A 19,570-nucleotide genomic window follows, 5' to 3' on the forward strand; every position below is an offset into this window, starting at 1 on the left:
CTGGGAACAATATTTTAATTATTGATCTGAAGAACAGGGTTCTTGCTTCATCTCACACCTGATTCCAAGTCGAGACTGTACATTTTGAAACTTTAATTGAAAGTTATAATTTTCGAGTTATATTTAATCGAGCAACAGCATTGGTTAATGGCCATAGTTTGGGGGTTTCCTTGTTGCTTGGCAATTGATAAAAAGCACTTTAAAATTAGCATCCTGACTGTCTGAGTTAATATGTTTTACATGCTGAATATTTCATTTGAAAGTCTACAATTTGCAAATTGCTTTTGGTATATCTCAAATCTTCCAGTTCAAGATGTTCTGAATGTCAAATAAAGCAAAATACCTGTTAGAAATACAGTCTATTGATTGATATGGAATCAATTGAAGTTAATTTTTTTTCCTCACAAGACACTCCATCTTTAAACATCTGAAACTTATTAAAATTTAGTGATAGCAATGACTAGCTCCTGATTCTTAGCAAAGCTAATTATATTTCATATAGGACTAGGATTTAACAATACTGCACCACTGATATTTATAGGTGAATACTGATTCAAAAATGCAATTTGGTTTATTAGGCTGTGTTATCTGACATTTGGACTTGTGTTTTTAAATGGTGTGGCATGGCTCTGATGTAGGATGATGAAATTTGGGGTCTAAATCAGATACTTTGGAATTCTGTATACACAGGATATTGGATAGATTTATGTTGATCATGTACAAAAGAGGGCCAACTTACTGCATGATTGGTCAAGTAGGAAGTCCTGCATTAATTTTCCACAAATCTCATCTGAAATACCAACTTCAAGATGATTGAAAGGTTCTGTTCTCAAATACATTTCTCAGAAATGATTCCTCAAACTTTCTTTCATCAGTTTAAGGCCATTGCTGTCCCTAATTGCCCTTGAGAAGGTGGTGGTGAGCTGCCTCCTTGAGTCACTGCAGTCCACATGCTGTAGGTCGATCCACATTGCCTTTAGAGAGGGAATTTCAGGATTTTGACCCACTGACAAGGAAGGATATATTCCATGCCAGGATGGTGAGTAGCTTGGAGGGGACCTTGCAGGCAATGAGATTCCTATGTATCTGCTGCCCTTGTCCTTGTTTATGGAAGTGCTTGTGGGTTTGGAAGGTGCTGTCTAAGGATCTGAGTGAATTTCTGTAGTACGTCTTGTAGTTATCACAGACTGCTGACTATTGCCTGGCTGGTCTGTAAGACAGCTCTCCCAATTTTGGCCCTAACCTCTCAATGCTAGTAAGGTGGACTTTGCAAGATCAACAGGACTGTTTTGGCTATTGTCTTTTCTCTATCACCACTTGCAAATTAACTTTCCAACTACCTTTATTGATTAATGGGTTTGGTGATTACTGGCAAGACTGCATTTATTGCTAATCCCTACTTGCCTTGAGATGATGGTGCTGTATTTGATTACTGCAATCCATATGGTGGAAACACTTCCAGAGTCATAATTTTGGCATACTCTCAAACAAGAAGAAGGAACAGATTTGCTGAAGAAGATTGGGTTCCAAGTCCCAAACCGAGTTTATGTTGTTGCTGAGACCAACAAACTAAGTCTATAAATGAGTCAATCTACTGTTTTTATTCTTGCTTCTGTATATCTAACTTTTTAAGAAATTCCACTCATGGGCCTGAAAAACTGACCAAATATGCCTGTTCGCCTGAAATCCGGTATACTTCAAGTGGCAGGGGTGTCTAAGGGGAAATAGTACTGCAATTACAGACTGCAGGGAATGCTTGTGGATACATGGCTGAAAGCATGGAGTTGTTAGTCTTGGCTGTTGATTGGAGAACCCACACAAATGGTGCTGCTCAGCATTCTTCTATCTTCCACGCTGCAGTCATGAAGAAAATGCTTTGTTGGAGCATCAGAATAACAAGACTAATGCTCATTGTGTACAAAATGAAGATTCTTAATTTTTCAGTTAAACAGGTGGATTAGAATTGCTGGATTTGTGATTGGTGTTAATTTTCTAGTAAAGTCAGGTTGAGATCCATAAGACTGGACTGAAGGAATGCAATTCGATGGTGATAGTAAGAATAACAGTGATGAGAATCACAGGACTGTTGGTGCATTGGGCTGGGAATGATATTTCATGACTAATGCAGATGAATGAGCTGTACTGTAATTGATCTGGGTGTAATTGCTCTGGGTATGCAGAGCACTGGTGATCAGAGCCGCTGCCATTGTTTGTGACGTCTGACTTATTGCTCTTTGGTGAAAGGGAGTTTTAAAAAGTGTCCTGTTTTCATCTAAGATACATGTCTGTCGGTGTGTTACATGGATAATTTGACATGATCAGTTGCATGTGTGGGTATCAGTTTCTCCAGCATGCATGGCTCTAGAATTAGATTGCTTGGTGCCAGTTTCTCAAGCAAAAAATACTTCAAGCAATATTTTGTGTGGCACACAAGCTTTTATGTATTGTTGGAACTGGGCTGCATCTCATGTGAGTTACATTGTCCGTCTGAATAGTTACATGGTCCGTTGCCTGTATAAACGAGGGACTTAATAAAGGTTTCAGCCAAATTTGTCAAATTGAACCACTGGTGCCAGGTCAAATGTTATGATTGCCTGAGAGTGTGGAGTGAGGAGAAGCTAAAGCACTCCACCTGGTGTTGTACATTAAAATTACACATCGCTCCTGCTGTTACAAACTCTCCCTCATCCTGCTTGCATGTCAAATATGTGCCACGTCCTCCACAATGTCCTGGACAGCTAATCTCATCTTCTGTTATACCACAATTTTGGTGCATCCAGAGGATGCCCAGACTTTGCTTACAGTCCAATTTGTCAACTATGCTTTATTGTGAGCATGAAGCATTCTTGAAGATTACTGAAGTGTATCAGTAGAAATGGGCAGAAGTAGATCATTCATATGTTTGAATCTGTTCTTCTAATCTGTTACATCTTGGGTGATCTGTGTCTTAATTACATTTGCTTGCCTTTTGATCTGTACCACTTGATATCCTTAACTGATAACTTTGTGAATGGGAGTTGTATTTGAAAATAAGTGACTTGCATCCGTAGCCATTTTGAGGAAAGAATTCCAGAATTTAACTGCACTTTGTATAAAAAGAATGCTCTAATTTGATTCCTGAATAACTGGTCTCTAATTTTAAGATTCCGCCCCAATCTTATGAATTCCTTCGCTGAAGAAAATTGTTTCCCTGTATCTATCCCATCAAATTTATCATTTTATCATTTTAAACAGCTAAATTGTACCAACCTTCAACTTTCTAATTTCTCAGAATAAAATTAAAATTTATGGAAACTGCCCATCAAATATTAATCTTTTAGCACTAAGTTCATTCTGCTAAATCAATAAAAGGTAAGCATATCCCCTTTAATGTGCAGCAATCAAAACTGAGCACAACTTTAGATGGGATCTTTGTAAAGCTGTGCACAACTGAAGCATAGTTTTCTTTCCCTTGAATTCCAACCCTTATGATGAGAATAAAGACCAAAGTTCCAAGTTATATTAGGTTCACAAACTGGCAAAAGTTGTGTTCCAAAACAAATAGTGCTGGGGTCACTGTTATTCACCAATTGTACAAATGTTTTAGACTTGAATTGGAAGTTCAGTTTTCAAATTTGAGGTTATCACCAAACTGGGGCTTGTAGGGACTGTGGGGGAAAAAAAAGCAAAACAGCAGTAATAAACTTGCAGAATGGCCTTGTAACTGGCAAATGAATGCCAATACAGATAAGTGTGAGGTGGTGTGTTTTGAGAAGAAAAAGGATAGTACAGTATACTATTTTGATGATATGGTTTTAAATCTCGAAGAGAAGGGTCTATTCTATTTTCTAATCAACCTGCTTAGAGATGCAATGACATACCTCTGGAACAGATGGGACTTGAATCCAGGTCTCCTGGCTCAAAGATAGGGATACTACCACTGCACCACAAGAGCCCTCCAAGTTAGCTCGATATCAATTGTGTTTAATGGTAGACAGGCGCTGGATATTAAACTGGGCATTCATTTAAGAGCCTGTAAGAAATAGGTTGACTTAAATTTTGGTTTTTGGGTTTAGAAGTAAATGTTTGTAAAATGTCATGTAAATAAATATAAGTGTGTGTAACGTTTGCCTCCAGTTCTATCCTTTACCAATCAGCTTTCTGAAAAAGGACAGTACAGATAAACAAACTACTAATACGAGTGGCACAGTTTAATAAAGCCATTTAATAAAAATAAATCAAAGCAACAGCATTCATTTTTAGCATGTTAAAGTTGGAAGGTTTATTGTAATGTTAAATTTTTATGCTACCTCAGGTACAGTACGGACTACTGTGCATAACTGTGGACTCCACATCAAGACATTAGAAACATTGCAAAAATTATTCATTGAAATGATTTCCAGTGCTCTGAAGTTATACACAATGATGGAGATTGAATGGCCTCCTCCTGTCTTCTCTTTTCTAATAGAAGATGGACTTCAGAGAGAGAGAGAGAGAGGTTTTAAAGAGTTGGACTTAGAAAAAAAGTTTCTGTTTTGTTGCCAAGACTGAAACTTGGCATTTTAAACATAAATTGAAAAACAGAATACTGCAGTCCCTGGAAATTTGAAATTAAAACCAATATTGTTGGATATACTGTGTGAACTGAGAAGCAGAATCTTCTAATGAGAAGTCATCAACTTGAAATGCTAACTCTTTTTCTCTCTGTAGATACTGACTGACCTGCTGAGTATTTCCAGTGTTTCCTGTTTTTATTTCTACCCTGATATTTAAGAGTCAGCAATAAATAAATCAAACCGCACACTCATCTAACTCAATAGCCTGTTACTGTTTTTTTTTTGTTCCATAACCTTTAATCCCTTTAGCCCTAATCCCACTCCTCCTAAAAATCATACAATGGTCTGGCCTCAACTGCTATTTTTTCATTACAAATTACTCAAGCTTACCACTCTCGAGGTGAACAAATTTTTCTTCATATCAATTCTCAATAGTTTATCCCATATCTCTGAACTGTGATCTCTAGTTCTGGACTTTCCTACTTCTCCTGCAATCTCACTCTTGTCCTGTTAAACTCGATCGTTTTCTATTTCCACTCATTCTCCTGATCTGCAGCAAATATCCTCCTAGCCCAGTCACCTTTCCACATAAATCAATCCTGCCATCTCAGAATCAGTTTTGGGTCCTAAGGAAGTTATGAGGAAGGGTCACTGGATCTGAAACATTAACTTTGATTTCTCTCGGCAGCTGCTGAGCTTTTCCAACAATTTCTGTTTTTGTTTATTGGGTCTTTGATCAGTTTGAAATAAAAGCTGAGGCACCCAACTTCACTTATCATAGTTCAAAATCACACAACACCAGATTATAGTCCAACAGGTTTAATTGGAAGCACACTAGCTTTCGGAGCGTCAATCCTTCATCACTACCACCTGATGAAGGAGCGACGCTCCGAAAGCTAGTGTGCTTCCAATTAAACCTGTTGGACCATAACCTGGTGTTGTGTGATTTTTAACTTTGTACACCCCAGTCCAATATCGGCATTGCCAAATTATTACTTATCACGTGCATGGCGTACTTTTTCTCTGATGGCTGGCTTCAATAATTGTATTTTCTTTGGGGTTGCCAACCGTGGCTAAACGTATTCCAGCAAATGTCATCACATGACCTTATACCTTGAATGGGCTCTCCCCCAGACTTATGCCATTGGTCATCCAACATGTCAGTCAGAACATGCCTTCCATTGGCTTTTCAATGAGTCCCTGTTCTGAATTTTGAAAATCTGGGCAGCATGGTGGCTCAGTGGTTAGCACTGCTGCCTTACAGCCCCAGGGACCTGGGTTCAATTCCAACCTCAGGGTGTCTGTCTGTGTGGAGTTTGCACGTTCTCTCTGTGTCTGCATGAGTTTCCTTCAGGTGCAATGTTTTCCTCCAAAGACATGTAGGTTAGGTGGATTGACTATGCTAAATTACCCGGAACATCCAGGGATGTGCAGGTTAGGTGGGGTTAGCCAATGGAAATGTAGGGTTAGAGGGATGAGGTGGGATGCTCTTCGGAGTGTCAATGTGAACTCAATGGGCTGAATGGGCTGCTCCTACACTGTAGGGATTCTATGGTCACTCGAGGTGGGAAGGCTGTCCAGAGAATGGAAGAGTGACAGTTAAGTCATGATCTTATCAAAAGGTAGAACAGGCTTGAATCATATGTATGGTCTGTTATCTTCATTATCAGGTTTTACTTTCATTCATTTTAACTTCTGAAAAGAAAAACCAAGAGAAAATAGAAATGGTAGTAAACGAGCAGGAAACATAAACACAGGCTGTAACGTTTTTATGGGTATGTAATCTAGATCCATTATAAATAGAGTCAGGAGAATTTGAAAATGAAAGAAATGAAATGGCATAGAAATGAAATGAATACTTGGCCTCTATTTTCACAGAGAAAATTATCAGTCTCCTACAGATAATGGAGAAGCTAGGGACTAGTGTAACCAAAGCACTGCAAGAAATTAATATTAGTTTTAAACCTAGTACTATAAAATTTGAGGGGACTTAAAGTAGATAAATCCTCTGGACCAGATGTTCTACGTCAGAATTTTGAAAGAAATTGCTATAGAGGTGTTTGGTAGTCATCTTTAAAAATTTTATATATAACAACATATTTAAGAAAGGAGGGAGAGATAAAATGGCTAACGATGACCTGTTAGCCTAACTTCAGTCATAGGGAAAATGTTAAAATTTATAATAAAGTGATAAAAGGACACTTAGAAAATAATGTTAAAAATCATGCAACACCAGGTTATTGTCCAACAGGTTTATTTGGAAGCACTAACTTTTGGAGCACAGTTTCTTTATCAGGTGGTTTTGGAGCAGAATCCTACAGCACAGACTTTATAGCAACAGGATTGCAGTGACATGGAATGTAATATTAAACAAATTTAGCTTAAATCTTTCATCTTTTAGAGCGATCATGTTAGGTTTGGTTCCTTCATATGTAAATCCTAGAACTTTTTAAAGTTGCATTCTCAAGATAGCCTTTAACAATACATGTCATCACTGAAGGTGTGAAGTTAAAGTCTGTCTGTGTCCCAATGTTAGGTCAAACTGATTCTATTTCCAAAGTGGGATTTATAGAATTTGAGATGGATTTATGCAGTTTTTGAGCAAGATAAGACTTTCACTTCACACCTTCAATGTTATCTGAGTTGAGATGGCACCTATTGTTAAAAGCGATCTTGAGAATGTAATTTCAAAAAAACTTCTGGGATTTACATATGAAGGAACTGAAACTAACATGATCATTCTAAAACAAGACTTAAGCTAAAGTTGTTTGATATTACATTCCATGTCACTGCAATCCTGTTGCTATAAAGTCTGTGAATTATGATTCTGCTCCATAACCGTTTGATGAAGAAGCAGTGCTTTGAAAGCTCGTGCTTCCAAATAAACCAGTTGGACTATAACCTGGTGTTGTGGGATTTTTAAGTTTGCCCACCCCAACCCATCGCAGGCATCTCCAAATTAGAAAATAATGGTAGGATTGGGCCGAGTCATCACTGATTTATGAAAGGAGAATCGTGCCTAACAAACTTGTTGTAGTTTTTTGATGAGAAGAGAAGAAGTGGGTATGGTGCGTTTCAATTTTCAGAAATCTTTTGATAAGGTCCAACCCAAAAGGTTAGTAAATAAAAAATGACACGTGTAAAATTGTGGAGGGAATATAGTGGTGTGCTGGTTGAAAGCTGATTCATGAGAAGCGGGGTATGGCAGGTGTCAATGCACGAGCTTCAGCTACTTACAATCTATACTGAATATTTGTGAGGATTAAATGTAATATTGTCAGTTTTCAGATGGCACAAAAGAGAGGAGTGGGAGTTTTGAGGTTTATGCAAAGAGCTTTTATAGAGCTGAAGTGAGTGGGCAAATTTGGCAGATGGAATACAGTGTGGAGAAATACCCAACTTTGGCTGGAAAACAGAAATAAAGAGTATTTCTTAAGTGTTGAGAGGCTGAGAAGGTGGTGTTGTGATGTGGTAATGTCACTGGTCTAGTAATCCAGAACCCCAGGCTAGTTATCCAGGCACATGGGTTTATATTGTACCATAGCAGGTGGTGATATTTGAATCCAATGAAAATCTGGAATAAAAAGCTCTCCTGATGGCAATCATCTAATCACTGCCAATTGTCATGAAAATCATTGTAGTGTAATGCCCTTCAAAGGGAAAATAAATTGCTGTCCTTACTCAGTTTGACCTACATGTAATTCCAGTCCCGAAGCAACATGGTTAACTCTTAACGCCCTCTGGTCATTTTGAGATAAGCATTAAATACCAGAAAAGCCAATGATGTCTACTGACTAGTAAATGAATTTACAAAGGTGTTAGCTTTCAAAAGGACTTGGATATTTGTATTCATGAGCCACTGAAAGTTAACATGGAGGTACAGCAAACAACCAAAAAGGATAATGAGATGATTTGATATGATATATAAGTAAAGATTATTATTTGGTGATATCATACTCAGAGTGTGCACTTTTGATATCCTTATCCATACAAAGTGGAGGTGCTGGTGTTGGCCTGGGGTGGACATGTGTGTGACTTCTGACCTTATCCATACAAAGATATACTTGCCAGCAAAGGTTCACCAAATTAATTCCTGTGATGGAGGGATTGTTGTATGAGTAAATGTTACATTGACTGGACCTATATTTTCTGGGGTTGAGAAGAATAAGAGGTGATCTCATTCAATTGTACAAAATTTTAATAGGGATTGACAGGGTAGATGCAGGAAAAATGTTTCCTTTGGCTGACAGGTCTTAGAATCAAGGGGATACTACCATAGAATAATGAACAAGACATTGGAATAGTGAAGAAGGCGTTTGGTATGCATTCCTTTATTAGTCAGAGTATTGAGTACAGGAGTTGGGAGGTCATGTTGCGGCTGTACAGGACATTGGTTAGGCCACTATAGGCATATTGCGTGCATTTCTGGTCTCCTTCCTATCGGAAAGATGTTGTGAAACTTGAAAGGGTTCAGAAAAGATTTACAAGGATGTTGCCAGGTTTGGAGGAATTGAGCTATAGGGAGAGGCTGAACAGGCTGGGGCTGTTTTCCCTGAAGCGTCAGAGGCTGAGGGGTGACCTTATAGAGGTTTATAAAATTATGAGGGGCATGGATAGAATAAATGTCTTTTCCCTGGGGTCGGAGAGTCCAGAACTAGAGGGCATAGGTTTAGGATGAGAGGGGAAAGATTTGAAAGAGACCTAAGGGGCAACATTTTCACGCAGAGGGTGGTACATGTATGGAAAGAGCTGCCAGAGGATGTGGTGGAGGCTGGTATAATTGCAACATTTAAGAGGCATTTGGATGGGTACATGAATAGGAATGGTCTGGATGCTGGCAAGTGCGACTAAATTGGGTTGAGGTATCTGGTCGGCATGAACGGGTTAGACCGAAGGGTCTGTTTCCCTGCTGTACATCTCTGACTATTTAGAGAAAAGTAGAATGATGTATCTTTCAAATTCTCTTCACCTCGAGCACTGTGGAGACTCTCACCGGGTACATTTAGTACTTAGATTAATAGATTTCTATATATTAAAAATATCAAAGGATACAAAGATGGTGTAGGAAATGGTGTTTGATCTCATTGAATGGTGGTGATGGCTTGAAGGGTAGGATGACCTACTCCTGTGCTGATTTCTTAGATTTTTAAAGGATATGTCAGTGGATACATTTTAATCATGTTACCGTGAATTTTTTTATTCATTCAAGGGATGTGGACCTTGCTGACCGGGTCATCCTAACTTGCTCTTGAGAACATGGTGGTGAGCTGCTGCCTTGAAGTGCTACAGTCATTGATTGGGGTTTAGACTCATCTACAGCGCTGTTGAGAATGGAGTTTGAGGATTTTGATCCCTCAGCAGTGACAGAATAATGATCTAGTTCTAAGTCCGGTTGTGTGTAGATTGAAGCAAATCTTCACATGTATCTGCACACCACATCATTCTAGGTTGTTGTGATTGGGAGGTGCTGCCCAAGGAATCATTATGAGTTGCTGCACAGCATCTTCCCTATGGTTCACGCTGTTGCACTGTGTGTCAGTGATGAAGGGAGTGAATGTTCAAAATGGTGGATACCTACACAGTCCAAGCAGAAACCTTTGTCCTAGATGGTGTTGAACTTCACGAGTGTTGTTGAAACTGCACTTTCCACTCAAACAAGTGGAAAGTATTCCATCACAATCCTGGCATGTTCTTTGTAGAAGGTTTACAGGCATTAGGGAGGTAGGGGGTAAGCTTTTCTTGCTGCATAATTCCTAGCCTCGGAATTACTTTTGTAGCCACAGTATTTATGTGGTTAGTCCAGTTCAGTTACTAGTCAGTATAACCCCAGGATATTGATGGTGGAGAAATTAGCAACTATAATACCATTGAATGTCAAGGGGAGTTGGTTGGAATTTGCCTGGCACTTCTGTCATCTGAATGTTAATTGTCACTTAGCAGCCCAAATTGGTGGCCTCGCAGCATATAGACACCAGCCTCTTCAATATCTGAGAAGCAATGAACGCTGTGGAACATTGTGCAATAACTTCTGACCTTATAAATCTATAACTTCTCAGGGTATGGGAGATCTCCACAGTAATAGAACATAGAACAGTACAGCACAGTACAGGCCCTTCGGCCCTTGATATTGCGCTGACCTGTGAAACCAATCTGAACCCCATCTAACTTACACTATTCCATTATCATCCATATGTTTATCCAATGACCATTTAAATGCCCTTAAAGTCGGCGAGTCTAGTACTGTTGTAGGCAGGGTGTTCCATGTAAGTACTCACAGTGGAGGAACAGTCGTTGAGGCCCCTGAAGATGGTTGATCCGAGGTCACTATTCTGCGGAGTTCCTGCAAAGATGCCCTCAGAATGAGATGATTGATCTCCAACAATCACAACCATCTTCCTTTTTGCTGGGTCTAACATAGACTAATGGATTTCCATTGACTCCAATGTTGCCACACTTGGTCAAATACTGTGAAGGAAAGTCACTCTCACTTCACCTCTGGAGTTTAGTTCTTTTGTCCGAGGCTGGATAAAGGCAGGATCTGAGTGGCCCTGACACTATACAAACTGAGCATCAGTGATAAATATGTAATAATTGCTTTCCTTATTGTTGATTCAGACATTCAATCCCATTTCAATTTTGATTTGGTAATCTTTTGGTTTAAGCCACTACCAAAGTTTTGATAATGTTAGTACTGATGGTGCAACTGTGCACAAAAAACTAAAAAATACGACACAGAATGATCCCGCCCCACTACTTGCCTGATGAAGGAACAGCCCTCTGAAAGCTAGTACTTCCAAATAAACCTGTTGGACTATAACAAGGTGTTGCATGGTTTTTAACATTATCCACCCCAGTCCAACACCGGCACTTCCACATCATGCCCAAAAACACTGTCAAACAATAGGAGTTAATGTTAGATTGAAGCCTTATTTTTATTATTGCTTATGGACATATTCTTGAGTATTTATTTTGAGAAATTAAATTAAGCTTGGATGGTTTCAAAAAACACCATGAAGTAATTCTTGATTTCAGCTTGCAGGATGGTCCATAGATATGGTTGTGGCACTGATTTAAATTTAATCCGCTGAAATTTCCATTTGCAGCCTCAAATTCAGGTCTATTTACGTAATGTTTTGCATGGGAGTACAAATTGTAAACAGCATTTTGCTGTTATTACAACTGCATATTTTGACAATTAAGCTATATCTTACATCTGTTTACAGGATTTTCCAGGATATGCTCGTGTGAGTCCAATACACTTAACCAACGGGAGCCCACGTACCTGCAGGAATCCCACGTTGGGTGCTGTAAGTCCAGATGGAGCCAGACTTGTCAACAGACGCAGGTAAGATGATCTCCAAAATGATTTATTTTTACAAGTGAATGCTTTTTGCAGATAAGATTCCTGATTCTTTTTTATTTTTATACGGAGAGCATGAAAGTAAAAAATTTTGTGTTGTACACATCTCCCTAATTACCCATTGGATCAGGTAGCTGAAAGAGCATTACTATTTAATTTCATATAGTTATTTTTCCTGATAGAGCACAATTTAATTCTAGTGATGTTTTCTTAACCCCACTGCTCTTCATTGTTGAAATAATTTCACATGTTTATGTAATTTGAAAACCATATTTCTTGTTGGGCACTTTTGGCTAAAGTAATAATACCATGTTAACCGCATAGTTCAGTTGAGACGGGAGAGGAAAACATTGCTCAAGGAGTTGCAAAAATACAACCTTCCTACAGAAAAACAAAATCCAAGCAACAATTTTATTTCTCTCCACCCACAGGAACTAAGTGGTACTAGAGTTAAATCCTTATGGTTCATTTAAATACCGTAATCCCATAATGCTAATATTTTGATTCAGCCCTTCTACAACCATCCAAATTCATGTGAAAGAACCTTATCAATCTATACATCTCAACGTATGTGACATCTGAGTGGTTTTCTCCACAATAGGTACTGACGTGAAATGTTCATTTAGGATCTCCTGTGATTCCATACATTGATGACCCCGTTGATCTTTTGGGGTCCTATTTTCTCTCTAGTTATTCTTCTGCCTGATTATACTTGTAGAATCTGTTTGGATTCTCATTAAACTTATCTGCCCAAGCTATCTCGTGTCCACTAATGGCCCTCCTGAATTCCCTCCCTACAGTGTACCCCTACATCCTCTATACTCCTCAAGGGATTCACTTGATCCAAGCTGTCTCTACCTGACATATGCCTCCTTTTTCATGACCAGATTCACAATATCTTTGTGTAATCATAAGCATATAACTTAGCTGAAAAGTGATTTTGAAACTTTTGTGGGACAGGCTGGCATTAGTTTATTTGGATAAAGAAAGTAACTGCCCAGCAACAGGATTTGGATTGGTTGTAACTGGGAGTTAGTCACAGCACTGAGAGGAGAGCAGACAGTTGGGATATTCCCACTATGGTCATGATATCATCCATCAAGCAGACACATTCCATTTGAACACTCCAGCAAAGCTTAAAGTTATTTCAATACACAAAGTATGCTGATTTATTTTTCGTATTTTACAGTGGCCACATTTCATTCAGATTGGCACAAGGTTAAAAAAAGATTAGACTTAAATCAAAAGACTGTTTTAATTATACAATAAAAGAATCTCAACCAGAGTGAAATAACCCCACAGAGGCCGGTATCCCATCACCAAGTCACCCTTTATTTACATATGGAGAGTCTTTGACACTGATCCAGCTCCCTCAGAGCCAGCTCTCAGATACAACAGGATGTCTGACCCTCCTGATCTGTCAGCCAGGCCTCTCTGGTCCGATTAACAGCCCCAATCAGGAAACTCATATTCTGTGAGGTCCACCTGGCTGACATTGTTACAATCACTACATCCTTTTCCCTCTGAGTGTGAGGACATCGGCTATTTTTTTTTTTGAAGCTCCTGCTGGGGTGTTTTAGCATTGGAACAGATTCCTCCAACTCTGTCTCTGATTCAGGGTGTGTGTAATGCACAGTAGCTCACCTCTTTTGCCCGGAGCATCTCGGAAGAAATTCATCCTCTTCTCCATCTGCCATGTGCACCTCAAGGTCTCTTCAATGTTTGACAGAGAGGGACAATCCACGGGTTCCAGAACAGATGTCAAGGAGCTGGGCACATTTTGCTCCCACAGCATTTTCAAGTTTGCACCTTTCATATGGTCCACATGCTTGTTCAGGACGGTCACACCGACCCAAACATTATACATTATTATTGGACCTGACCTTGTGTCGTCCATGCCTCTTATCCATGCAGGGTCATTCCTGTGGTTCCTTCACCAAACTTCATCCTATCGAGTAAACTTTCTCTCTCGCGTAGTGGAGTGTTGTGTCTGGCACTGATGTTCCTGGTGCCATTTCACCCCCCTTCCCCTGCGGTCCAGGAAGATCCGAATCAACCTGCTACAAGTCTTTTTCCCCATTAGCAACTCTGCTGGAGCTATCCCTGTAGTTGCATGAGGAGTGATCCTATAATCAAACAGGAACTGAGACAGTTTTGTATCTAGTGAAACTGTAAGCTGTTTCTTTAGACCTGCCTTCAAAGTTTGTATGATGGATGGGAGGAACTGTGTTTATGTCGAATATTCTTCAACTTTAGGAAATAATCAAATTCCCTGCTGGTAAACAATGTTATCTGTAACCAACACTTCTAGAAGTCCATGTATTGCAAAGGATGCATGCAGTATTTCCATAGCGACCCCCCACCATATTTGACGAATGAACTCTACGCATGTACAAACATTATGAATGGGCATCTACAATGACTAAGAACATTGAGCCCATGAAAGGACGTGCATAATCAACATGTAACCAAGTCCAGGGCTTACCCAGCCATTCCCACAAATATGGGGAGCTGGTGGTGGTGGGTTTTGTCCTTGTTGGCACTCTGGGTACTGCCTCACCAATGCGGCTATGTTAATGTCCAGTCCTGGCCACCAGACATAACTTCTCACCAACATCTGCATTTTGGAAATCCCGGGATGACCCTGATGGAGTTCAGCCAGTATCTGGTTGTGACATTGCTCGGGACAATCACTCTTGCACCGCATAATATCATACAATTCTCAACTCTGATCTGATATCTCCAGGTCAAAAAAGGTTTCAATTCTGATTGTGGTGGCCCTTTAGTTTCCCTCATCACCATCAGCTGTGACTGTCCAGATTGGGGGTCTGTCCAGAAGTTTTAAAACCGTTACGGATTCTTTCATGATGCTGCCAGTAGTCACATGAGGTCACTAATGGTGCCTGGATCACATTTTCCCTTCTAAGGCATATGCCCACCTTGGAGAAACATCTAAGGACTCTGACCAAGTTCTCCAAGTGCTCAAAATTGATCTCCCCTGTTATTAGCACATCATCTATATAAATGGTGACCTGGGTAGACCTTATAAGATGTTCTCTGTCATCTGCTAAAAGGTGGTACAGGCTGATGATACCCTAAATAGCAGTTTTGTATATTGGTACAAACCCTGATGGATAATAATTGTAGCATACATCTGGGAGAATCCTTATCTAACCGCAATTGCATGGCTGATGTCCAGCTTCATGAAGGACAGCATTCTGCCCTTCTTTTCTTTACCCCCCCCCCCACTACTGCCTAACTGCAGCAGTGCTTATTTTTCCTCAGCACCCATGTTGTGTGTGTGTAGGTGACAGTCCTGGTTTATCTGTCAGCCAGGGCTCCCTGATTGGACCAGGTGAACAAGCCCAATCGGGGAACTCATTGTATGAGGTCCACTGGCTGACCTCGTCATAATCACAACACAGAGAGCTGGCTCTTAGAAGACAATTTTCTGTGCCTCCATTGGGAATTTCTAAGTGTTGGGGCACTCTTAACCATTTTGAAGACAAATCCTATGTCTCTGTTCTGGTGAGCCATATTGTCATGGTGCTCCTTTGCAGCTCTGATTCAATATAATATCAGATGGTTCAGAGGCCCACCTAGTCTTCAAGAAAGTAGGTTTGAGAGGTTGGTAGAGTACTTCATTGAAGAAGAGTGATGGCTGACAAATTTTCTTGAGGACCACAGGGGATTGATTGTTAGCAGCACACAAACTATTTATTGCTTTGGAGCTGCTTGTTCTTAGCTGCTGACTCTTCTAAAGCATCTGTAACTCATGTACTGCTGTACAAGACATTGGTGAGGCCACATTTGGAGTACTGCATGTAATTCTGGTCACCTTGCTATAGGAAGGATATTATTAAACTGGAAAGGGTGCAAAGAAGATTTCTAAGGATGCTACCAAGACTGAAGGGTTTGAGTTCTGAGGAGACACTGGACAGATGGTGGGGGGAAGCTCTTTTTCTTGGAGCATAACAGGCTGTCGGGTGACCTTATAAAGATTTATAAAATCATGAGGGGCATAGATAAGGTCTTTAGCCAAGGTCTTTTCCCCAGGGTCAGGGAGTCCAAAACTAGAGGGCATTGGTTTAGGGTGAGAGGGGAAAGATATAAGAGACCTGAGGGGCAACTTTTTCACACAGAGGGTGGTATGTATATGTAATGAGCTGCCAAAGGAAGTGATAGATGCGAGTACAATTACAACATTTAAAAGGCATTGGGACAGGTACATGGGTAGGAAAGGTTTACTGCCATATGGGCTCCACACAGGCAAATTAGACTAGTTCAGTTTAGGAAAGCTGGTCTGTTTCTGTGCTGCATGGACTCTGATTCTGATTCTAAGAGACCTCACAGATCTACTTGTATTTCAAGTCTTTTTTTAAAGAACTCATAATCCAAATTTTTTTTCCAAAATAGTAATAATAAAACATGTGTGGTCCTTGCAAAGGCAGATTTATATTTCTAACTTAAATCAATGCTGACTGGGTTCAATGTAGGCTCATGTCTATGATCATTAATCTCTCAATACGTTCACATTCTGACATCCTATTCTCTTCTCTTTTCCAATTCCTGCACTACAACTCTCAGGTCTTAACTGGAAACATTCCAGTTTGGGATTTCCTGCAGCTGCTTTTTGGTTGACGTGTCAAGAAATTCACTTCAGTTTGAAGGTGACAGTGATCCCCTCATAACCCTTCAAAACATCCCTTGCATTAAAGAGAAAGCAGAGTTAACATTTCATAACACTAATGAAGGGTCATTGGACCAAAAACATTAATTCTGCTTTCTCTCCACAGATACTGCCAGACCTGCTGAGTTTTCCAGCAATTTCTGTTTTTTCTGATTTCTCAGTATCCGCAATTCTTTGTTTTTTATACCCTTTCCTTATACTTTGTTGGCAAACAACGGCAAATCTAGCTCTTGCAAAGTTCTTGAGAGCTCATGTACGTCAGTTGAGACTGAGATGTGAACTTCAAGAATCCACACTTTAAAGCTGCAAATAGCTGGTTGTCTTTATATTTGTCAAACGAACTCTCAATGAACAACCAGCATGTTGTATGAAGCATTGGGAAGAGAGTGGCTTATTTATGTACTAGTTTGCTATGAGTACCTCCTGCTCTTTAAACCACCAAAGTCAATAAGGAAAATAGTAAAATATTGGACTTTAAACTATTGAGCAACTTATTTAAAATTTCTTTCAATGCAGCACATCATTTACTCATGCTGCAAAATAAACAATGTCAATTTGTTAATCCTGGTGTGTGCTTTGCTGTTTTTTGCAGTCCATTAAGTTACCCAGCATTCAACAGGTATTCTTCTTCTTCATTATCGTCACAAGCATCAGCTGAAGTTAGCAACATCACTGGGCAGTCTGAAAGTTCTGATGAAGTTTTTCAAATGCAGGTATATCACGTCTTCTCCAAATAGAAATCACTGATAATAAAGGTAAAGTCATTATAGTCCTCCCAGGCCATAGGGCTGCACTCTCATTCAAGAGATGTCTAGTGGTAATTGAATCTGAGGGTCACCATACTTCAGGTGAGAGGAGAGATTAAAAGAAAAATGTCCTTCGTGGTCACCCAACTGGAGCAGGAAGTGAACCCAGGCTGTTGGTTTCCTTTTGCATTGCAAGCCAGCTGTCCGATCAACTGAGCTAACTGACCCCCAGCCCTGACAATATTCTTCTAGTCAATGTTTCCAGTTTTGTTTCAACATCTCCATATTTGAACTGGCTAAATTTATGTAGCTGTCTTGCGTCCATTGACATAAGTAGTTTTCTGAAATGAGACATTTCTGTACAATAGATATTGCTGATGCAAGATAGAAAGTGGCTCAAGTGTTGTTTTATTCACCCATGAGATATGGGTATTGCTGGCTGGGCTGGGCTGGGCTGGCATTTATTGCCTGTCCTTAATTACCTTTAAAAAGGTGGTGGTGACCTGCCTTCTTAAACTGCTACAGTCCACAATATTTTACCCTGAAAACACTGTCCATCTGCAAAAACCTTTTGCACATAATTTGTGTCATTCTCTGTATCTTTATTTGTTTCAGTTTGGAAAACAAATTTAGATCGGCATAGGGGTTGTCTCCATCAGTGGAAAACTGTGCAGTTGCAGCTTCTTTTCCATTTATGAGACGTGTGGGAGGACTCAAAACTGAACTGTTCATTAAAATAGCTGTCACTGACCTTGGGGTAACTTTCCTTGGTTGCATGGAAGAACTGCTCTTACACACAAATGAACATTTTTTTTCCCTATCATCAAATCACCCATAGTATCTTTTTCACCTGTTTACCACCACCAATAAATCACCTGGATTTTACAATTGATTAATTTACATTCAAAACCTGTAAAGTTTCTGCTTTATGCACTAATAGTTGACATTTGCACCAGTAATTTCAGCAGCATGTAATGCGATAAGAGATTAATAATTGACTCTGTAACAATCCAGACTTTATATATCTGTATATATCAGTAATAAAGGAAAGGACCCTCCGGGGTGGAGAGATCTCTCTACACCGGAGGCTCCCTGCCTTCATTACTGACGAAGGGCTTTTGCCCGAAACGTTGATTTTCCTGTTCCTCGGATGCTGCCTGAACTGCTGTGCTTTTCCAGCACAACTCTAATCTAGACTCTGATTTCCAGCACCTTTTGCCTGTCTGAACTCCTAGCAGGGCCTAATATGCCAGTTTACAGAATGTAGATATATGTGGTCTGTACCTCTGTCAGATTTCACTAAGTGTTGGCAATTCCTAAGTTCTCCCCTCCTCTACTGAGGCAATTGCAGAGGGTCTGTACCTACAAAGACAATTTGGCTACTTTGATCAAAACTAACTGGGTCTTAGAGTAATTTGAGACCCTTCTGGGACATGTGCCTTCTGATTACTTGATGCTCCCGGTTGGAGGCTGCAGTTCTTTTTAGACCAGTTTGGGCTATGAAAAAGAAATGGTTCAGAAGTGATGTTAAGCTTGTAATTTTTTTGAAGTACTAAAAGACATTGTGGGTAATGTTACTCAGCAGTGGAGCATAAATACCATACAGAATGATTAGATCAAATGGGGTTTGAGTAGCAGAGGAGCTGTGGTATGGATGACGCTGAGCGTAGTTACAGATATGGAAATAAGCAATCTTAGTGGTGGTGCATTATGTTCTTCATGGCTCGTCTCTGGGTAAAATGTGACATCAATGTTGCGGATAGTCTGAGTTAGATGATGGCCAGGGGAAAGGAATGTAATTTCCAATTAAAGAAGTAAGTTTTAGATAGGGATTGAAAAACAATATCTTCAATCTTCCCAAGTTTAACTGGAGAGTAATTCTGCATTGAGTGCTGGATATGTAATCTGACAAATTGAGGGATTTTTTTTTAGATTCCTTTCAGTGTGGAAACAGGCCCTTTAGCCCAACCAGTCCACACCGACCCTCCGAAGAGTAACCCACCCAGACCCATTTCCCTCTGACTAATGCACCTTAACACTATGGCCAATTTAACATGACCAATTCAGCTGGCCTGCACATCTTTGTGACTGTGGGAAGAAACTGGAGCACCCGGAGGAAACCCACGCAGACACGGGGAGAACTTGCAAACTCCACACAGCAGTCACCTGAGGCTGGAATTGAATCTGGGACTCTAGTGCTGTGAGGCAGCAGTGCTAACCACTGAGCCACCATGCGATT

At 40.0% G+C, this 19,570-nt stretch overlaps 1 protein-coding gene across 7 annotated transcripts in view; it reads left to right on the forward strand.

Annotated features, from left to right (window-relative positions):
* Positions 1 to 19,570, forward strand: part of LOC122559665 (dedicator of cytokinesis protein 4-like) — a 569,310-nt gene that overhangs the window by 520,494 nt on the left and 29,246 nt on the right. For all 7 annotated transcript variants that reach the window (XM_043709516.2, XM_043709519.2, XM_043709517.2 and 4 more), the window contains 2 exons: positions 11,759 to 11,880; positions 17,178 to 17,298. In XM_043709516.2, the coding sequence (XP_043565451.2) occupies positions 11,759 to 11,880; positions 17,178 to 17,298 (243 nt within the window). The remainder of the gene's footprint in view (positions 1 to 11,758; positions 11,881 to 17,177; positions 17,299 to 19,570) is intronic.

Source organism: Chiloscyllium plagiosum, unplaced genomic scaffold (genome assembly GCF_037043375.1).
Source record: "Chiloscyllium plagiosum isolate Xiang-an unplaced genomic scaffold, Cpla_swu_hap1 HiC_scaffold_19, whole genome shotgun sequence".
Classification (NCBI taxonomy): Eukaryota; Metazoa; Chordata; class Chondrichthyes; order Orectolobiformes; family Hemiscylliidae; genus Chiloscyllium; species Chiloscyllium plagiosum.